The 15,394-nt window shown below is 39.5% G+C and overlaps 1 protein-coding gene across 1 annotated transcript in view; it reads left to right on the top strand.

Moving 5' to 3' along the window:
* The first annotated feature begins 820 nt into the window (after nt 1-820).
* The window catches only part of LOC135512280 (AT-rich interactive domain-containing protein 5B-like), a 79,600-nt gene continuing 65,026 nt past the window's right edge, over nt 821-15,394 (top strand). The window contains exons 1-3 of the mRNA XM_064934127.1: nt 821-875; nt 1,150-1,404; nt 9,808-10,042. Of these exons, the coding sequence (XP_064790199.1) occupies nt 855-875; nt 1,150-1,404; nt 9,808-10,042 (511 nt within the window). The 5' untranslated portion in view covers nt 821-854. The remainder of the gene's footprint in view (nt 876-1,149; nt 1,405-9,807; nt 10,043-15,394) is intronic.

Raw genomic sequence — 15,394 nt, 5'->3', positions numbered from 1 at the left:
AAGGCTCACATATCAGACATCTGTCTCAGGCACTGACATTAATAGTCCTCCAAATCGATTATTGCATATCGGTCATCAGCACAGTTAAGAGTAGGCGAGCCTATGCACAACCTATGACCGAGAGAGTTGATTGTTATTTCAGCATAATCGCATGCTTCATACATTTCAATAGGCTCTCGTGACGCTTGGCCAAATTTGCGTTTGAACATTTGTCACTTATTATTTAAAGACTATGTCGTTCGAGAGCACAACCGAACGTCTTTGTACCCACATTAGAAAACATTTGAGGAAACATTTGATAGCCTTTTTAAGTAGTTCAGAGTGTAACATTGTTTCTCGAAGGCATCCAGAGCGAGCGCCCTTATATCATTACTGTGAGAAATGTTCTTTCATACAAACGATCTTTACACAGGTCCTGGAATAAATATTTTTTCATATTTAAAAAAACAAACAATTTATTCGGTAACACACATTTTTCAATTGCGCATAACTTAAATACACTATTGAGGAATTATTGGACTGATGCACAGTGTTAATTCCATAGTTATATTTGTCGAATTCCACGAATTCCATGATAGTAATAGGCATATGTCGTTTTCCTGATTGAATACGGACGATTGTATTGGTACACGATTATCTACTGTGGATTTGTATTAGTTTAACTGATGCACAGCAACAAAAACCATCAATTTTTTGTAATTTTGGAGGAACTCAATATTTTTACAAGTGTTCTATATTGACAACAAACTGTTTTTGAACTTAGAAAATATAGGGTCCTTACAGGACCTTCGGCAATCCATTCAATCCAACAAGTTTGGAGAGCGTGTTGAGTTTAATCAATTCAGAACGTCGAGATGGAGCCCAACTCACCGAAGGTAACGTACTAACAAAATCATACACCATCATCTTCTACTTTCGCATAATATTAACAATTTGGAGACAGCTAATTTACAATACTTGTATGTTTTGTTGTTTTTACATATCAATCTATAGTTACATGGTTCTAAATCAGTCAGGTGTTATTAGTGCGTTATTTAAGGATTTGTCAAGCCATAGTCATTGCGCATGTCGTCCGATTTAATGGGTTTCCTCATTTATTGAATATGAATAAGTCATTAATTAAGTTGTTTATTGTTATTTTCTCCACAGTGGGTAGGCTCTTCTTGCGGTTTACACGGACCATATATATTCTACAAGGCGTTTAAATTTCACCGGGACGGTAAACCAAGAATTCTGTCCCTCGGAGACTTTTTCTTCGTGAGATGTAAGCCTGGGGATCCGATTTGCATTGCGGAGCTACAGCTGTTGTGGGAGGAAAGGACTACTAAGCAACTTTTATCAAGCTCAAAACTTTATTTCTTACCCGAAGATACTCCCTCGGGAAGGACAGTTAGCCATGGAGAGGTAATAACCTTCTTTTGCTCTCATGACGTGCCTTATGCTGCCAAATGAATAACAGCGTATAGACTAACAAATATTCTGTGTTGATAAATCAATGTGGCATTTTCTGCATTCTTTCGTCATTAATTGTATAATATGCGCATGCATTATGTGATTCCCACATTGATCCACCACAAACGGCATGTGTCTATTACTGTGTTATTGTCTACTTAGCCTATTTGTTCATTGTGTCGACTGCTGAATGTGCAGTTCAATCTTATCCAGCTGTGCGTAATAACGCTGGTGCGGGGATAATTGTATTAGGGGAAGAAAACCCCCTATAGCCTACGAATCCAGTGTTTGTCATTTTATTTCATAATGGTGACATATAGGAGGAAATTGCGAAATGCATGAGATCAAAACTCCTAGATTCAACAACAGAGTCTTTCATCATAGCATATGAATGGTTGCTGAATACGTGCACACGACCTATTGAAAACGAGTGCTAACATGTCTAACTAACGTTACTTAATAATTTAAAAAATGTCTATGAAATCATTCGCATTCCTAACGATATGATATTGTTGTCAGATCAAATGTACTGCCCTCTTACCCGAGGATCAGGACAGGTCGAAATGCAAAAGCATTACAAAAGGACACTTACTGTAGTCCGATATGTTGGCATTAGCAATATGATTAACTGAGGCATTTTGCTAAGTGGCCAAATATGACGCCTGTATCACATTTCATAAGCGCGTGGCAGAGAGCGAAAAAGCTTGGGTTAGTTTTGTATATGCTTTTCTTGTGCGGTATACGAAAGAATCACATATTTTCTATATGCCACTGTAACCTACCCAAATACTCTATTCGACACAACATCAAATTGAAATATTTTTTTGATCACTTGATTTTATGGTTACATGAAATATGCCTGCAGTTGCCATTAGGGAGGACAAAGCCTGGTTTGTATTTGATTAGCAATGCAAACATAACGTCTTTTCCTTTGCTGATGGTGAGCATTCTTTCCTCTTGAGTAATACAGTAGCTATCACATTTCCTTTTCATGAGAAAGGTATTTATAGTGGATGTTGCTATGAATAAATGTAACTTAATCCTTTTTTCTTCTTTACTCAACCAGGATCATCCAAATCCTTCATTTGCATTATCCTTTACACAATGTAATGACTTTGTAATTACATTGAGTGCATGCACAGTCCATCATTTAGAAACACACTTCTGCAATAAGGACAAGTCAGCCCCACCCTCTGAGAAGCCTGATTTACATTGTAAAGCGGTAACATCCACATGATTGGATATCTGGACAATATTATTTGACTCCTTCCAGGATCAAACGACAGAGAGACTCCAGTGTGTTGGTAGTGGTAAATTGATAGTTATAGCCTACAGCACAGCTGAAGTAGAGTATGACATAACAGATGATGATATCTAAAACTGTGATGTTGATGCCAAAATCATGACCCCATTAAATGTGATTTTAAACTTGATTACATTGGACATTTACTCAAACAGGTAAACTGGCTGCAGTTATTACTCGTCAGTTAATTATATTTATGCAAATCTGCATAGCCTGAGACAGCTTTCAATTTCTAAGATTTACTTCGTAGTTATAGCCTCTGACTAATGGGTATGTCTAAGACTACATATTTACAGCACAAATGTGCACATGTCATGAGTACAATAAGTGTTTTCCTCAGTGTGATAAAAGGAGGTTATAAATCTCTCTGGATATCCCTTCTTGAGTTCAATGCTCAATGCATTATGTCATTTCCCCTCTGGCTCGGGTATTTGTATGCTCTTCGCCCCTCCCAGTGTAGGCAGGGACAAGAGAAACCCATGTCCTACTGTGCTCATTTTGCATTCGCTGACAAACCCTCTACTCCACTAGCTAAAAAATGCCTGCATGCTAATGTGAAAAGGCATTGTGTTGTGTGGCACACCCATTGTGAATATCATACAACCTCTATTTGTCTCTCTGCATTCTGTGGTCTGAGAACCGCCTATTGCAAAACAGTCACATGCGTTAAACTACTTATTGAGTGACACAGTATTAGGTATTGCCCTCAACGCCCCCCTCCGGTACATGTTGGCTCAATACACTGTCTTTATTTGGCTCATGTTTCAAGAGAGCTGTTTTAGATAACACTTAAAGCTACAACCGCCAAAGTGCTGCTACAGCTAATTGCTTAGGCCTTATCTTTGCAGTACTCCAGGTACCCTTCGTGGAAATGGAAAATTGGCAAGTAGTGTGGTATTTTTGCATCATAAGCTAATAATTTGTTATTATCTTGGATGTCACTGCTTCTCCACTCTATTACTATAAATGACAAAGCAGTGAGGTCGGAAAGCAGTGACTGCAGCAGTTTTATTGATTGCAGTAGAAATAAATGGTGGAATCTGTCCAGAATCAGCTTTGGTTCAAGGCAAAAATCCATACTGGTTGTGTTTGAGTGCTTGGGACATGTTTGTAGGGAAATCAGATGATATATTGTTTATCTGCTTTTTCTCAGATTTTGCTGGAGGGAGTATGTTTGCAAAATTCATTTTCCAGTTATGTTATCTGGTGGTCCAGATATTCAAACAATAACTCAATAGAAGGTGTTATAACGACTTACACTACATGACCAAAAGTATGTGTACATCAGCACGTCGTACATCTCATTCCAATATCAATGTGTATTAATATGGATTTGGTCCCCCCTTTGCTGCTATAACAGCCTCCACTCTTCTGGGAAGGCTTTCCACCTGATGTTGGAACATTGCAGCGGGAACTTGCTTCCATTAAGCCACAAGAGCATTAGTGAGGTTGGGCGCTGATGTTGGGCGATTAGGCCTGCCTCGTAGTCTGCGTTCCAATTCATCCCAAAGGTGATTGATAGTGTCGAGCTCAGGTCTCTGTGCAGGCCAGTCAAGTTCTACCACACCGATCTCAGCAAACCATTTCTGAATGCAACTCGCTTTGTATTGTCATGATGAAACAGGAAAGGGCCTACCCCAAATTGTTGCCACAAAGTTGGAAGCACAGAATCGTCTAAAATGTAATTGTATGCTGTAGCGTTAAGATTTCCCTTCACTGGAACAAAGGGGCCTAGCCCGAACCATGAAAAACAGCCCCAAACTATTATTCCTCATCCACCAAACTTTACAGTTGGCAGTATGCATTGGGGCGGGTAGCGTACTCCTGGCATCCATAAAACCCAGATTCGTCCGTCGGACTGCCAGATGGTGCAGCGTGATTCATCACTCCAGAGAACGCGTTTCCACTGCTCCAGAGTTCAATGGCGGTGAGCTTTACACTACTCCAGACAACGCTTGGCATTGTGCATGTGATCTTAGACTTGTGTGCGGCTACTCAGCCATGGAAACCCATTTCATGAAGCTCCCGACGAATAGTTATTGTGCTGACGTTGCTTCCCGAGGCAGTTTGGAACTCAGTAGTGAGTGTTTACAACCTAGGACTGACCATTTTTACACACTACTCGCTTCAGCACTCAGCGGTCCCGTTCTGGGAGCTTGTGTGGCCTACCACTTTGTTGCTGAGCCGTTTTTGCCCGTAGACGTTTCCACTTCACAATAACAGCACTTAAGGTTGACCGGGGAAGTTCTAGCAGGGCAGGCATTTGACGAACTGACTTGTTGGAATAGTGGCATCCTATGACAGTGCTACATTGAAGGTCAATGAGATATTCAGTAAGGCCATTCTACTGCAAATGTTGGTCTATGGAGATTGCATGGCTGTGTGCTCGATTGTATACACCTATCAGCAACGTGTGTGGCTGAAATAGCCTAATCCACTAATTTGAAGGGGTTTCCACATGTTTTTGTATATATAGTGTATGTGTGATGCTTACTGTTTAATGAGCATGACACCAAATCACCCTATTCATTCAACAATGGCAGGAATTTGAGGGAGAGGGGGAGGGAGAAGCCATTAAGACTGAACGTTGCCCTCAAGTGAATTCCTTTTGCGTTTCTAAAATACATGTAAATTATTATCTTGTTTTATGGCATTACTGGTGGTAATTTAAAATGTAATTTAAACTGGATGTCATGTACTTCAAAGAGAAACATAATTTTGGTTTATGTTATTTCCATACACATACATGAGTTTTTTATATTCTGCTATTCTTTGATATACTGTATGTAATGATGTGTTATAACAGTGACTTTTCCTTCCACACATGAGAAATTGGTGGTATTTGGATTGGTTTACACCTTGTCATTGACAAACCACTAACATCAAACATTTCCCATAATGCATGACTCTAAGCCCCAAGCTATTGTGGATCATTATAACCTTAGAGGACTGAAACCACAGATGAGATGTTTGAATGTACTTAGCATATTTTCATTCTTTAGTGAATGCTCATAGCACTGCTTCAGCCTGATATGATTTAGTCTTTGATTACACACCCCACAGTCAAACTAAGTCAGATAGTATTCAGTACTGTGTGTTTTAAGTATGTTTGAAATGACACACTGTACAAAACAACATGGTAGCTGCTTATAGTTTATAGCATATCTGATCGCCAATATCTTGCAGGCATATACATTGCAGGCATAAAACAACTATTTAACCCAGTTCCATTTTTAAACAGTCTCAGTAGAATATATTAGCCCCCTAGCATCTCCTGGCCTCTTTTTTTTTAGATAGTTGAGTTTGTTTTGAGACACTGTAGCCAAGGTCAGTGCTGAGGAGGAAAGATAATGAACTCATATTGCATTTCACTCCCTCAGCCGAGCGCACCATGGAGCATTGTTCATGTCACCATGCCCATTACTCAATTACTAATCTCCTTTTGGCCCAAGGAATTCCTGGGTTGACCCCCTGAGCCACCAGACTGAAACCTTCTCAGCATGACAGGGGCTGTCTGTGGGACTCTTGACTCTTAACTGAAGGACCTGTCCAACCAATGTACCACTTTGCCCTACAATGGTGACATTAAGGAATATCCCTTACAGTTCAAAAACTGTGGTGTTCCTTTTACAGAATGATATGTAATAATATGGATTTTATGGAACTTTACAGATCATGCAATTATTGTGTAGTAGCATTAATTGTTGAATTTTAACAGTCATAAAAGCACACTGTTTCTTTGTAGTCAATAGGGCCTTCAACTCTACTTTAGATTGCTTTGACGCTAAGATTGCTCTTTAGATCTAGTCTTCCTAACATTACATATAGACTTCCCTTGTGACCTCTGCTTCATGTCAATGCATCTGGAGCTTCAAGCACATCTGAAACTAGCTAATGACTCATTATCACCTTGATTGATATACTGTATCATTTATTAGTAGTCCTGGGAACGTTAATTGCTCTTACACAGTTGACATTCCATACATGTTATATAAGCTCTCATATATTATTTGTTTTAAAGTTTTAAAAAAAGGGGTCAAATCCAGTAAGTAGATTACGTTTCTTACAGGTATGGAACACCCAAGTGCACGCACGCATTTAAAAAAAAATATTCAACTACAAAAATTACAGGGTAGCCTACTCTGCTGACACTGACAAACAGAACTGATGTTGTCTGATCCGTATAATCGCCCTATGAAAAGAGGAGACACAAATACAAAGATATCCATCTATCCTGGAGGAGGAAATTATTGTCCAAAAACAAACAAAAGTGGCACTGACCCAATGATAAAGACATTGAATATGCACACTCATCGGGGATATGGCCGATGTTCTCCACCGGTGCCAATAAGATAGGCTACTGTTCGCTCAATGAAGTTATGAATTTTGATAACTAATAGACAGTCTTTTCATTGTCATCTCTTTACAGCAATAGCCATATGCTTTTCATATTTTTTTTTATGTGATTCTGTTTGTAAATATTGTTATATGCCTGGCTGGGTCTCTCTGCTCTCCACTGACAGTCGCAACTCAACAAGGATCTATTTAGTATTTGCAGCGCGCGGTCTATAGAATTTTGGCACTTACATTTACTTTAGAGAAAGTTTAGCTTCCACTAGCCTTATGGACATGCTGCCTATACCATTTAATGTGGCATAAACACAACCAGTCATTATATTTTCAACTGATTATCAAACTATCACTTAAGAAAGGTGCTCCGGTAGGCTACCTGTGCACATTCGTTCACTCAGAAAATAATTTCAACATCCAAACCCCAACAGTGCACCCGCAATTTGATGAATGGAAATAAACATCAGTTACAAAACACCATGTGTATTGTAATGCCATTCTGCGATTAACATTAGGCCTACATTAGGCCTGAATTGATGCATCGACTGTTGTCCATGCATGCCTCGGTCTCGGCCACTCATCTCCGCCTTGACAAAATGTGTTCTTCTCAAACCACCGCAATTTGGAGGGTATACCACCCAGTTCCCAGTCAATTCGCACATGTTTCATGTGGCTGACATGCAGTAATGTTAAATTAAGGTGTCCTATCGCTTTCCTATCGTTTTTTGGGCATGTTTTATTCATTTTGATAGGCTCACGTTTACCGGTACAGCGTACCTCCACTATTTATTTTGCTGTGACTCTGTAACAGACCGTATTGCCTTTCTTTCACTCCTGATGCCCTATATTATTAATCATGAACCTTTTGTAATAAATCACATTGTAATATTATTGCTCCATAAATATCTAAGGTTGTTGTAAACCTATTGTATCGTATGATAAAGAGCATGAAATGATATAGCAGCAACCTCTTGTGAATTGTTTTATTTGAAGTGTCACTTCTTTCCATTGGTAGCCTCATGAGACCTCTGACCTATATATGCAGCTTGGTGGTTTTATCTTCCAGTTCCTTCCACTATCAGTACCTTAACTCTTTATGGTAACTCATTGTGGATTTTTTACTGCATTTGAATGTGTGGTCTGTTCATTAACTAACTCATGTCACTCAAGTAAATCAAGTTACTAAACAGGATAGTTGGTTACATGCTGGCACCCACACCTGTCACATAAAATGTAATGATGCCAGAGAATACTTTCTGTGAGGAAAACTATAAAGTATGTTATGAATACACTCACTCAAAATACATAATCCATTGTGAAATCTTCTGAGTGACGTAGTATCAAATATAATATATCCCCTATGATTTGCCAGTTTAGTATCTTTACGTAGGCAATTGCTTCAAATCACAGTAAGAATTCCAGAGGATTTTTGGCTGCTGGCATCACTGCTTAACAATTTCAGCTATCTGCTGTTGATTGTTACTAAAATGGAGGTCTATGTTATGGAAATGTGTACCTAAAAAAAAGAGGCTTCCTTGCATCACGCCAGCATGCAAACAGTTTCAACCACTAACCAACCACCACTTGACAGCTCATTATAGGAGTGAAAAAAGCGAATGTCTTATGTTTCCGTTTACTGAGAAGACACTGCTATAGGAAGCTAACCATTACAGCTTTTCTTATTTACAGATTTGTTTTTGATTAACTCAGTTTTCTTAGCAGTGGACGAGGATTGTGAAAATTTACTCTGTATGAAGAGTAGTAAAGGCACTGTACAGATGTAGGATCTTAATTTGACACCCTGTTGCAGGAAATGCAAACTGGTAGTGTGTTTGAGGTTTAAAAAGGCTTCTTAAGTTTGTAATTTCCGCTTTCAAATTTTAGACTTGATTTGCCCTAACAAATAATGTGTCGACCCCTACATAAATTAGAATCCACACAATATTTCTAATTTCCTGTTGCTACAGGATTATGTTCCTGCTGTGAGAAAGTGGTCAAATTAAAAGTGTGTGTGTGTGTGTGTGTGTGTGTGTGTGTGTGTGTGTGTGTGTGTGTGTGTGTGTGTGTGTGTGTGTGTGTGTGTGTGTGTGTGTGTGTGTGTGTATGTGTGTGTGTGTGTGAATGCTTAAAGATAGCTTCAAGGGAAAGGTGTACAGACAGATGTAAGGTAAGCGTTAAAAAGTGTGTTTCTCCAGATGGACACATCTGTCCTCCAGATTCCGCAGCTTAATAACAATCTCATACCACTCCGGCCCGATAACAAGCACAACAGCGCCCATTGCTCCTCAAAATGAAACCACATTTCAACATTTCTATGTTACAATTTTTTCATTGCAATTGCTCAAAAGGGAAAGATTGAAAAGCTATTTTAGTTTGCCTCAAACAACTTGTTCAAGGGTGGTAGACTCTCTCTAATAGAATATTACATTTGAACAAAAGGTTGCTTAGAAAAGTTTACCCTAGTTACCATTGCAAGTTATGACCCCATCTCTAATAGTAACTATTGTATCAGTCTTAAGGTGGTGTTAGGAGTTGACATATCCATGTTAGTTCTTTTCCTCCTGACCTCACACTCCCTGCCCTCGCACCTCTGATTCATAAGGGTTGGGTTAAATGCGGAAGACACATTTCGGTTGAATGCATTCAGTTGTGCAACTGACTAGGTATCCCCTTTCCCTTTCCTTCTCTTGTCTCTCTTATAGCATGAGGTCATTGCTGTGTCAGAGAAGGTGATTGTTCGGTTGGAGGACCTGGTGAAGTGGACAGTCCCAGAGTTTTCGGAATGGTCCCACGGGCTGCGGGCAGCGCCTCTGAAGCCCTCTGTCCTGAGGGAGCTGGGCACCAACGGACACAGAGAGGCCCTCCACAGATACAGGGAGAGCACCTTCACCAGCAGCCTCAACTTCAGAGACATCCAAAGGGAGAGGTCTCAACTGGGTGAGTGCAGCAGCTTTCCTGTCTTTCAAGCTGTTTTGTTTGGTTGTTGATCTGTAGTTTGAACAAGCACTAGAGTTATGATTGACATAATTTATACATGGAATTATAACTGTAATTATAAACCTCTTATAGGCTTTGTATAAATAGTTACCAGTTTGGATTACACATTACTGTAAGAGCCACACATGCACAATAATACATGTATGACCAATTCAAAATGGTTTCATTATGCATTTATTTTTGCTCATGTTACATAATTGTACAGTTATAATTGCATGTACATTCTGTATAATTGCCTCAGACCTCTGACATCCTTAATTTGTATCATTGATGTCATTGAGGTATTTGATAGCTGCATTGTAGCAGTGGCGAACCGTGGCTATTGGACCTAGGTCTTCAGTGGGGGAAAATAATATTCCAACACGTTGTACCAATATAGCAACAGTTTATGCGCCCAACTGAATCAAACAGGCCTAAGGCTGAGCCATGCTTCGGGATGCCACTCACACAGAGGCAGCACCCGCATGGACAATGCTACTAGCAACAACAACCAAACTGGTAGCCTAATGCCATCACTGTCACACTATCATCAAAAGAGAAAACAGTGACACGTAAAAGGATGTGAGAATAAACAGGTTTGTGATGCTGAAAGGACAGTGACTGTAATATGCAGCACGCACCATGGAGTGTTTCCCAGTCGATATGTACAACTATTACTTCCCATTGTAAACACCTTTTTCACGTTCAGCACACAAAATCTAAAGTTTAAATGCAACAATGTTTCACACACAAGTTGTTTTCATAGGGAGCTAACAACAGCAAGCGAGCTTGAACATTTATTTAACTCGGCAAGTCAGTTATGAACAAATTCTTATTTACAATGACGGTCTACACCGGCCAAACCTGCACAATGCTGGGCCAATTGTGCACCGCCCTATGGGACTCCCAATCACGGCCGGTTGTAATACAGCCTGGAATCATACCAGGGTATCTGTAGTGACGCCTCTAGCACTGAGATGCAGTGCCTTAGACCGCTGTGCCACTCAGGAGCCCTCCACTTACCAGATGACAATAATTTGAAACTTAACATCTTGTTGAAAGTTCATTTTGAAAAGGGCAAAGCTAACAAATTAGCAACAACATCCTCTTCGATAACACCTGCCACAGCCGCTGCACACTAGCCTACAACCTAAGTGAGCTAGTTAGACCGTGCTTGCTATTGTGCAATAACCTGTCGGCAAAGGGTTCTTCAAAGGGTTCTCCTGCGGTTACAGCCGAAGAACCCTTTTAGGTTCTAGATAGCACATTTTTTACTAAGAGTGTAGCTTCTGAGGTCCCAGCCAATGGCTGACTTAGATAGCTAAATTTATCTCCCCAGAGACTGCCGAAGAAAAACTCCTGATTGGGTATTTTTTTTATTTTCAGTGTTAACCCTTTTCTTTTCCAACACAAAATGAAGATATGAAAATGATTGTTTAATTTCAGCCAGTGTTTTGAAAGTTGTACTCACGAGCCAAAACAGGTCCCCGTTTTTTGTACACACTCATCCAATTGTGTACTACGTCAAATATATATTTTTAGCAATTTGTATGATATATTACGAATCCAATTTGTACAATATCTTACAAATTTGTTGTGTGTAGCCTTTTCTACTCAATACCTCTGTCATCCAGTAAACATGTTAAAAATTACAGATTTTGTGATTGATAAGCGCCTGAATTGGAACGCAATGGCTGTAGAGTAACATGCTACACCTGTCAGAGCGCAGGTTCTCAGTTTCACAGCGCTGTATTCGTGTTGACAGCTGTTATAAACTTGAACGCCACGCGACTTGAATATTCCCCATTCCTGCCTCTAATTGGCTACTTTTGCACATTTGTTGTTGTGTGAGTAATGGAAATGCTGTAAATAGAGACGAGTCTTTGTTCTGAAAGATCAGACGTTGAAGATTATAATAAATACCGCTTTGATGTCATACAAGCAAGCCAAACACATGTGCACTTCACATTTCCATATTTGAAAACTCATGTCATTTACAGTATCAACTATATACAGTTGAAGTCGGAAGTATACATGCACTTAGGTTGGAGTCATTAAAACTCGTTTTTCAACCACTCCACAAATGTCTTGTCAACAATCTACAGTTTTGGCAAGTCGGTTAGGACATCTACTTTGTGCATGACACAAGTAATATTTCCAACAATTGTTTACAGGCAGATTATTTAACTTATCATTCACTGTATCACAATTCCAGTTGGTCAGAAGTTCACATACACTAAGTGCCTTTAAACAGCTTGGAAAATTCCAGAAAATGATGTCATGGCTTTAGAAGCTTCTGATAGTCTAATTGACATCATTTGAGTCAATTCGAGGTGTACCTGTGGATGTATTTCAAGGCCTCCCTTCAAACTCAGTGCCTCTTTGCTTGACATCATGGGAAAATCAAAAGAAATCTCAGATCTCAGAGAAAAATAGTAGACCTCCACAAGTCTGGTTCATCCTTGGGAGCAATTTCCAAATGCCTAAAGATACCACGTTCATCTATACAAACAATAGTACGCAAGTATAAACACCATGGGACCATGCAGCCGTCATACCGCTCAGGAAGGAGACGTGTTCTGTCTCCTAGAGATGATTGTACTTTGGTGCAAAATGTGCAAATCAATCCTAGAACAACAGCAAAGGACCTTATGAAGATGAAACAGGTACAAAAGTATCCATATCCACAATAAAATGAGTCCTATATGGACATAACCTGAAAGACCTGGAGGATATATGCATCATAGGCCGCTCAGCAAGGAAGAAGCTACTGCTCCAAAACCGACATAAAAAAAGCCAGATATGGCTTGCAACTGCACATGGGGACAAAGATCGGACTTTTTGGAGAAATGTCCTCTGATCTGATGAAACAAAAATTGTTTGTCCATATTGACCATCGTTATGTTTGGAGGAAAAAGGGGGGGCTTGAAAGCCAAAGAATACCATCCCAACCGTGAAGCATGGGGGTGGCACCATCATGTTGTGGGCTGCAGGAGGGACTGGTGCACTTCACAAAATAGATGGCATCATGAGGCAGGAAAATTATGTGGATATATTGAAGCAACATCTCAAGACATCCATCAGGAAGTTAAAGCTTGGTCGCAAATGGGTTTTCCAAATGGACATTGACCCCAAGCATACATCCAAAGTTGTGGCAAAATGGCTTACGGAAATCAAAGTCAAGGTATTGTAGTGGCCATTAATCTTCTACAAAATTTGTGGACAGAACTGAAAAGGCGTGTGCGAGCAAGGAGGCTTACAAACCTGACTCAGTTACACCAGCTCTGTCAGGAGGAATGGGCCAAAATTCACCCAACTTATTGTGGGAAGCTTGTGGAAGTCTAACCAAAACATTTGACCCAAGTTCAACCATTTTAAGGCAATGCTACCAAATATTAATTGAGTGTATGTAAACTTCTGACCCACTGGGAATGTGATGAAAGAAATAAAAGCTGAAATAAAAAAAGTTATTATTCTGACATTTCACATTCTTAAAATAAAGTGGTGATCCTAACTGACCAGGGCATTTTTATTAGGATAAAATGTCAGGAATTGTGAGAAACTGAGTTTAAATGTATTTGGCTAAGGTATATGTAAACTTCTGACTTCAACTGTATACCCTGAGTTGTCTTGAACAGAAGGAGCCTATGTTTTTATTATTTTTTAAATGTTTTAATTTATTTCACCTTTATTTACCTTTATTTAACCAGGTAGGCTAGTTGAGAACAAGTTCTCATTTGCAACTGCGACCTGGCCAAGATAAAGCATATCAATTCGACACATACAACAACACAGAGTTACACATGGAATAAAGAAAACATACAGTCAATAATACAGTAAAACAAAAGAAAACAAAAACGTCTATGTACAGTGAGTGCAAATGAGGTAAGTTAAGGAAATAAATAGGCCATGGTGGCAAATTAATGACAATATAGCAATTACACTGGAATGGTAGATCGGCAGAAGATGAAGGTAGAGATACTGGGGTGCAAAGGAGCAAAATAAAAAAATACCAGTATGGGGATGAGGTAGATAGATAGATGGGCTGTTTACAGATGGGCTATGTACAGGTGCAGTGATCTATAAGCTGCTCTGACAGCTGGTGCTTAAAGCTAATGAGGGAGATGTGAGTCTCCAGCTTCAGAGATTTTTGCAATTCATTCCAGTCATGGGCAGCAGAGAACTGGAAGGAAAGACGACCAAAGGAGGAATTGGCTTTGGGGGTGACCAGTGAGATATACCTGCTGGAGCGTATGCTACGAGTGGGTGATGCTATGGTGACCAGTGAGCTGAGATAAGGCGGGGCTTTACCTAGCAGAGATTTGTAGATAACCTGTAGCCAGTGGGTTTGGCGACGAGTATGAAGCGAGGGCCAGCCAACGAGAGCATACAGGTCGCAATGTTTGTCATATTGTGAAGAAATTTTGCTGCGGAACACATTGTTAAATGTCCATTTTATGCGCAACCAAATTAGTCTTGTTTGTCTGAAGTTCCTTGTGAATGCCTCACACTGTAAAATCATATTTTATGATTTAGTTAGCAATAGAATAAGCTTTGGAATGATGACCACCTTGCCCAGAATGTGATTTATAATATTTTTTTATTGTGTAAACAACAACAGTAATTGTATGATGTTGGGGGCTGTGTTCCAAACAAAAAACTACAAGTGTGCTTTGCTTCAGTTCCTCAACGGAAAAGTTAGGAGAGCTCGAAAAAGCACCTTATAGTTGAAGGCTCTTTCCTTGAGTCATAAAAGTGCATTGAAATGACTTTGGAACTGTGCACAGTTTGGAGAGGTGCGTGGCTAGTTTGGAGAGGTGCGTGGTCTAACTAAGACTTCAGTTAGACCTTTCATTCAGACCATATTCTTATTATGTTACTGAATGTATCCAGACTATTTTCAGATTTGATTGTTGACAAATGCTGTGAAAGGTAGAGTAAATGTCAAATGCACATAAAATCAACAGTGTAATGTTTGGATTCAGTCGTGTGTCAGTTGAACTGTTGTGTCCTCACTTTTTGGTCTGATAAAGTGTTCTCTTTCAATTGCTACCATGATGATGCATATGCTTTTTATAGTTATTTTAGAAACATTTCAAACTATCCATATAGGCCATTTTCTATGAGTGTAAGGTTTTGAATTTTTTTATTTTATTTTGTATTTTACCCCCTTTTTTCTCCCAAATTGGGATCAAACCCAGGTCTGTAGTGACACCTCAAGCACTGCGATGCAGTGCCATATTTCGCTGCATCACTTGGGGGGCCAGTATTTATATATGTTATTTATTTATTTATTTTTACCTTTACCTAGGC

Source organism: Oncorhynchus masou, chromosome 24, assembly GCF_036934945.1.
Source record: "Oncorhynchus masou masou isolate Uvic2021 chromosome 24, UVic_Omas_1.1, whole genome shotgun sequence".
NCBI classification, from domain to species: domain Eukaryota; kingdom Metazoa; phylum Chordata; class Actinopteri; order Salmoniformes; family Salmonidae; genus Oncorhynchus; species Oncorhynchus masou.
The sequence above is the reverse complement of the archived record's forward strand: the minus strand, read 5'-3'. Positions and strand labels throughout refer to the sequence as shown.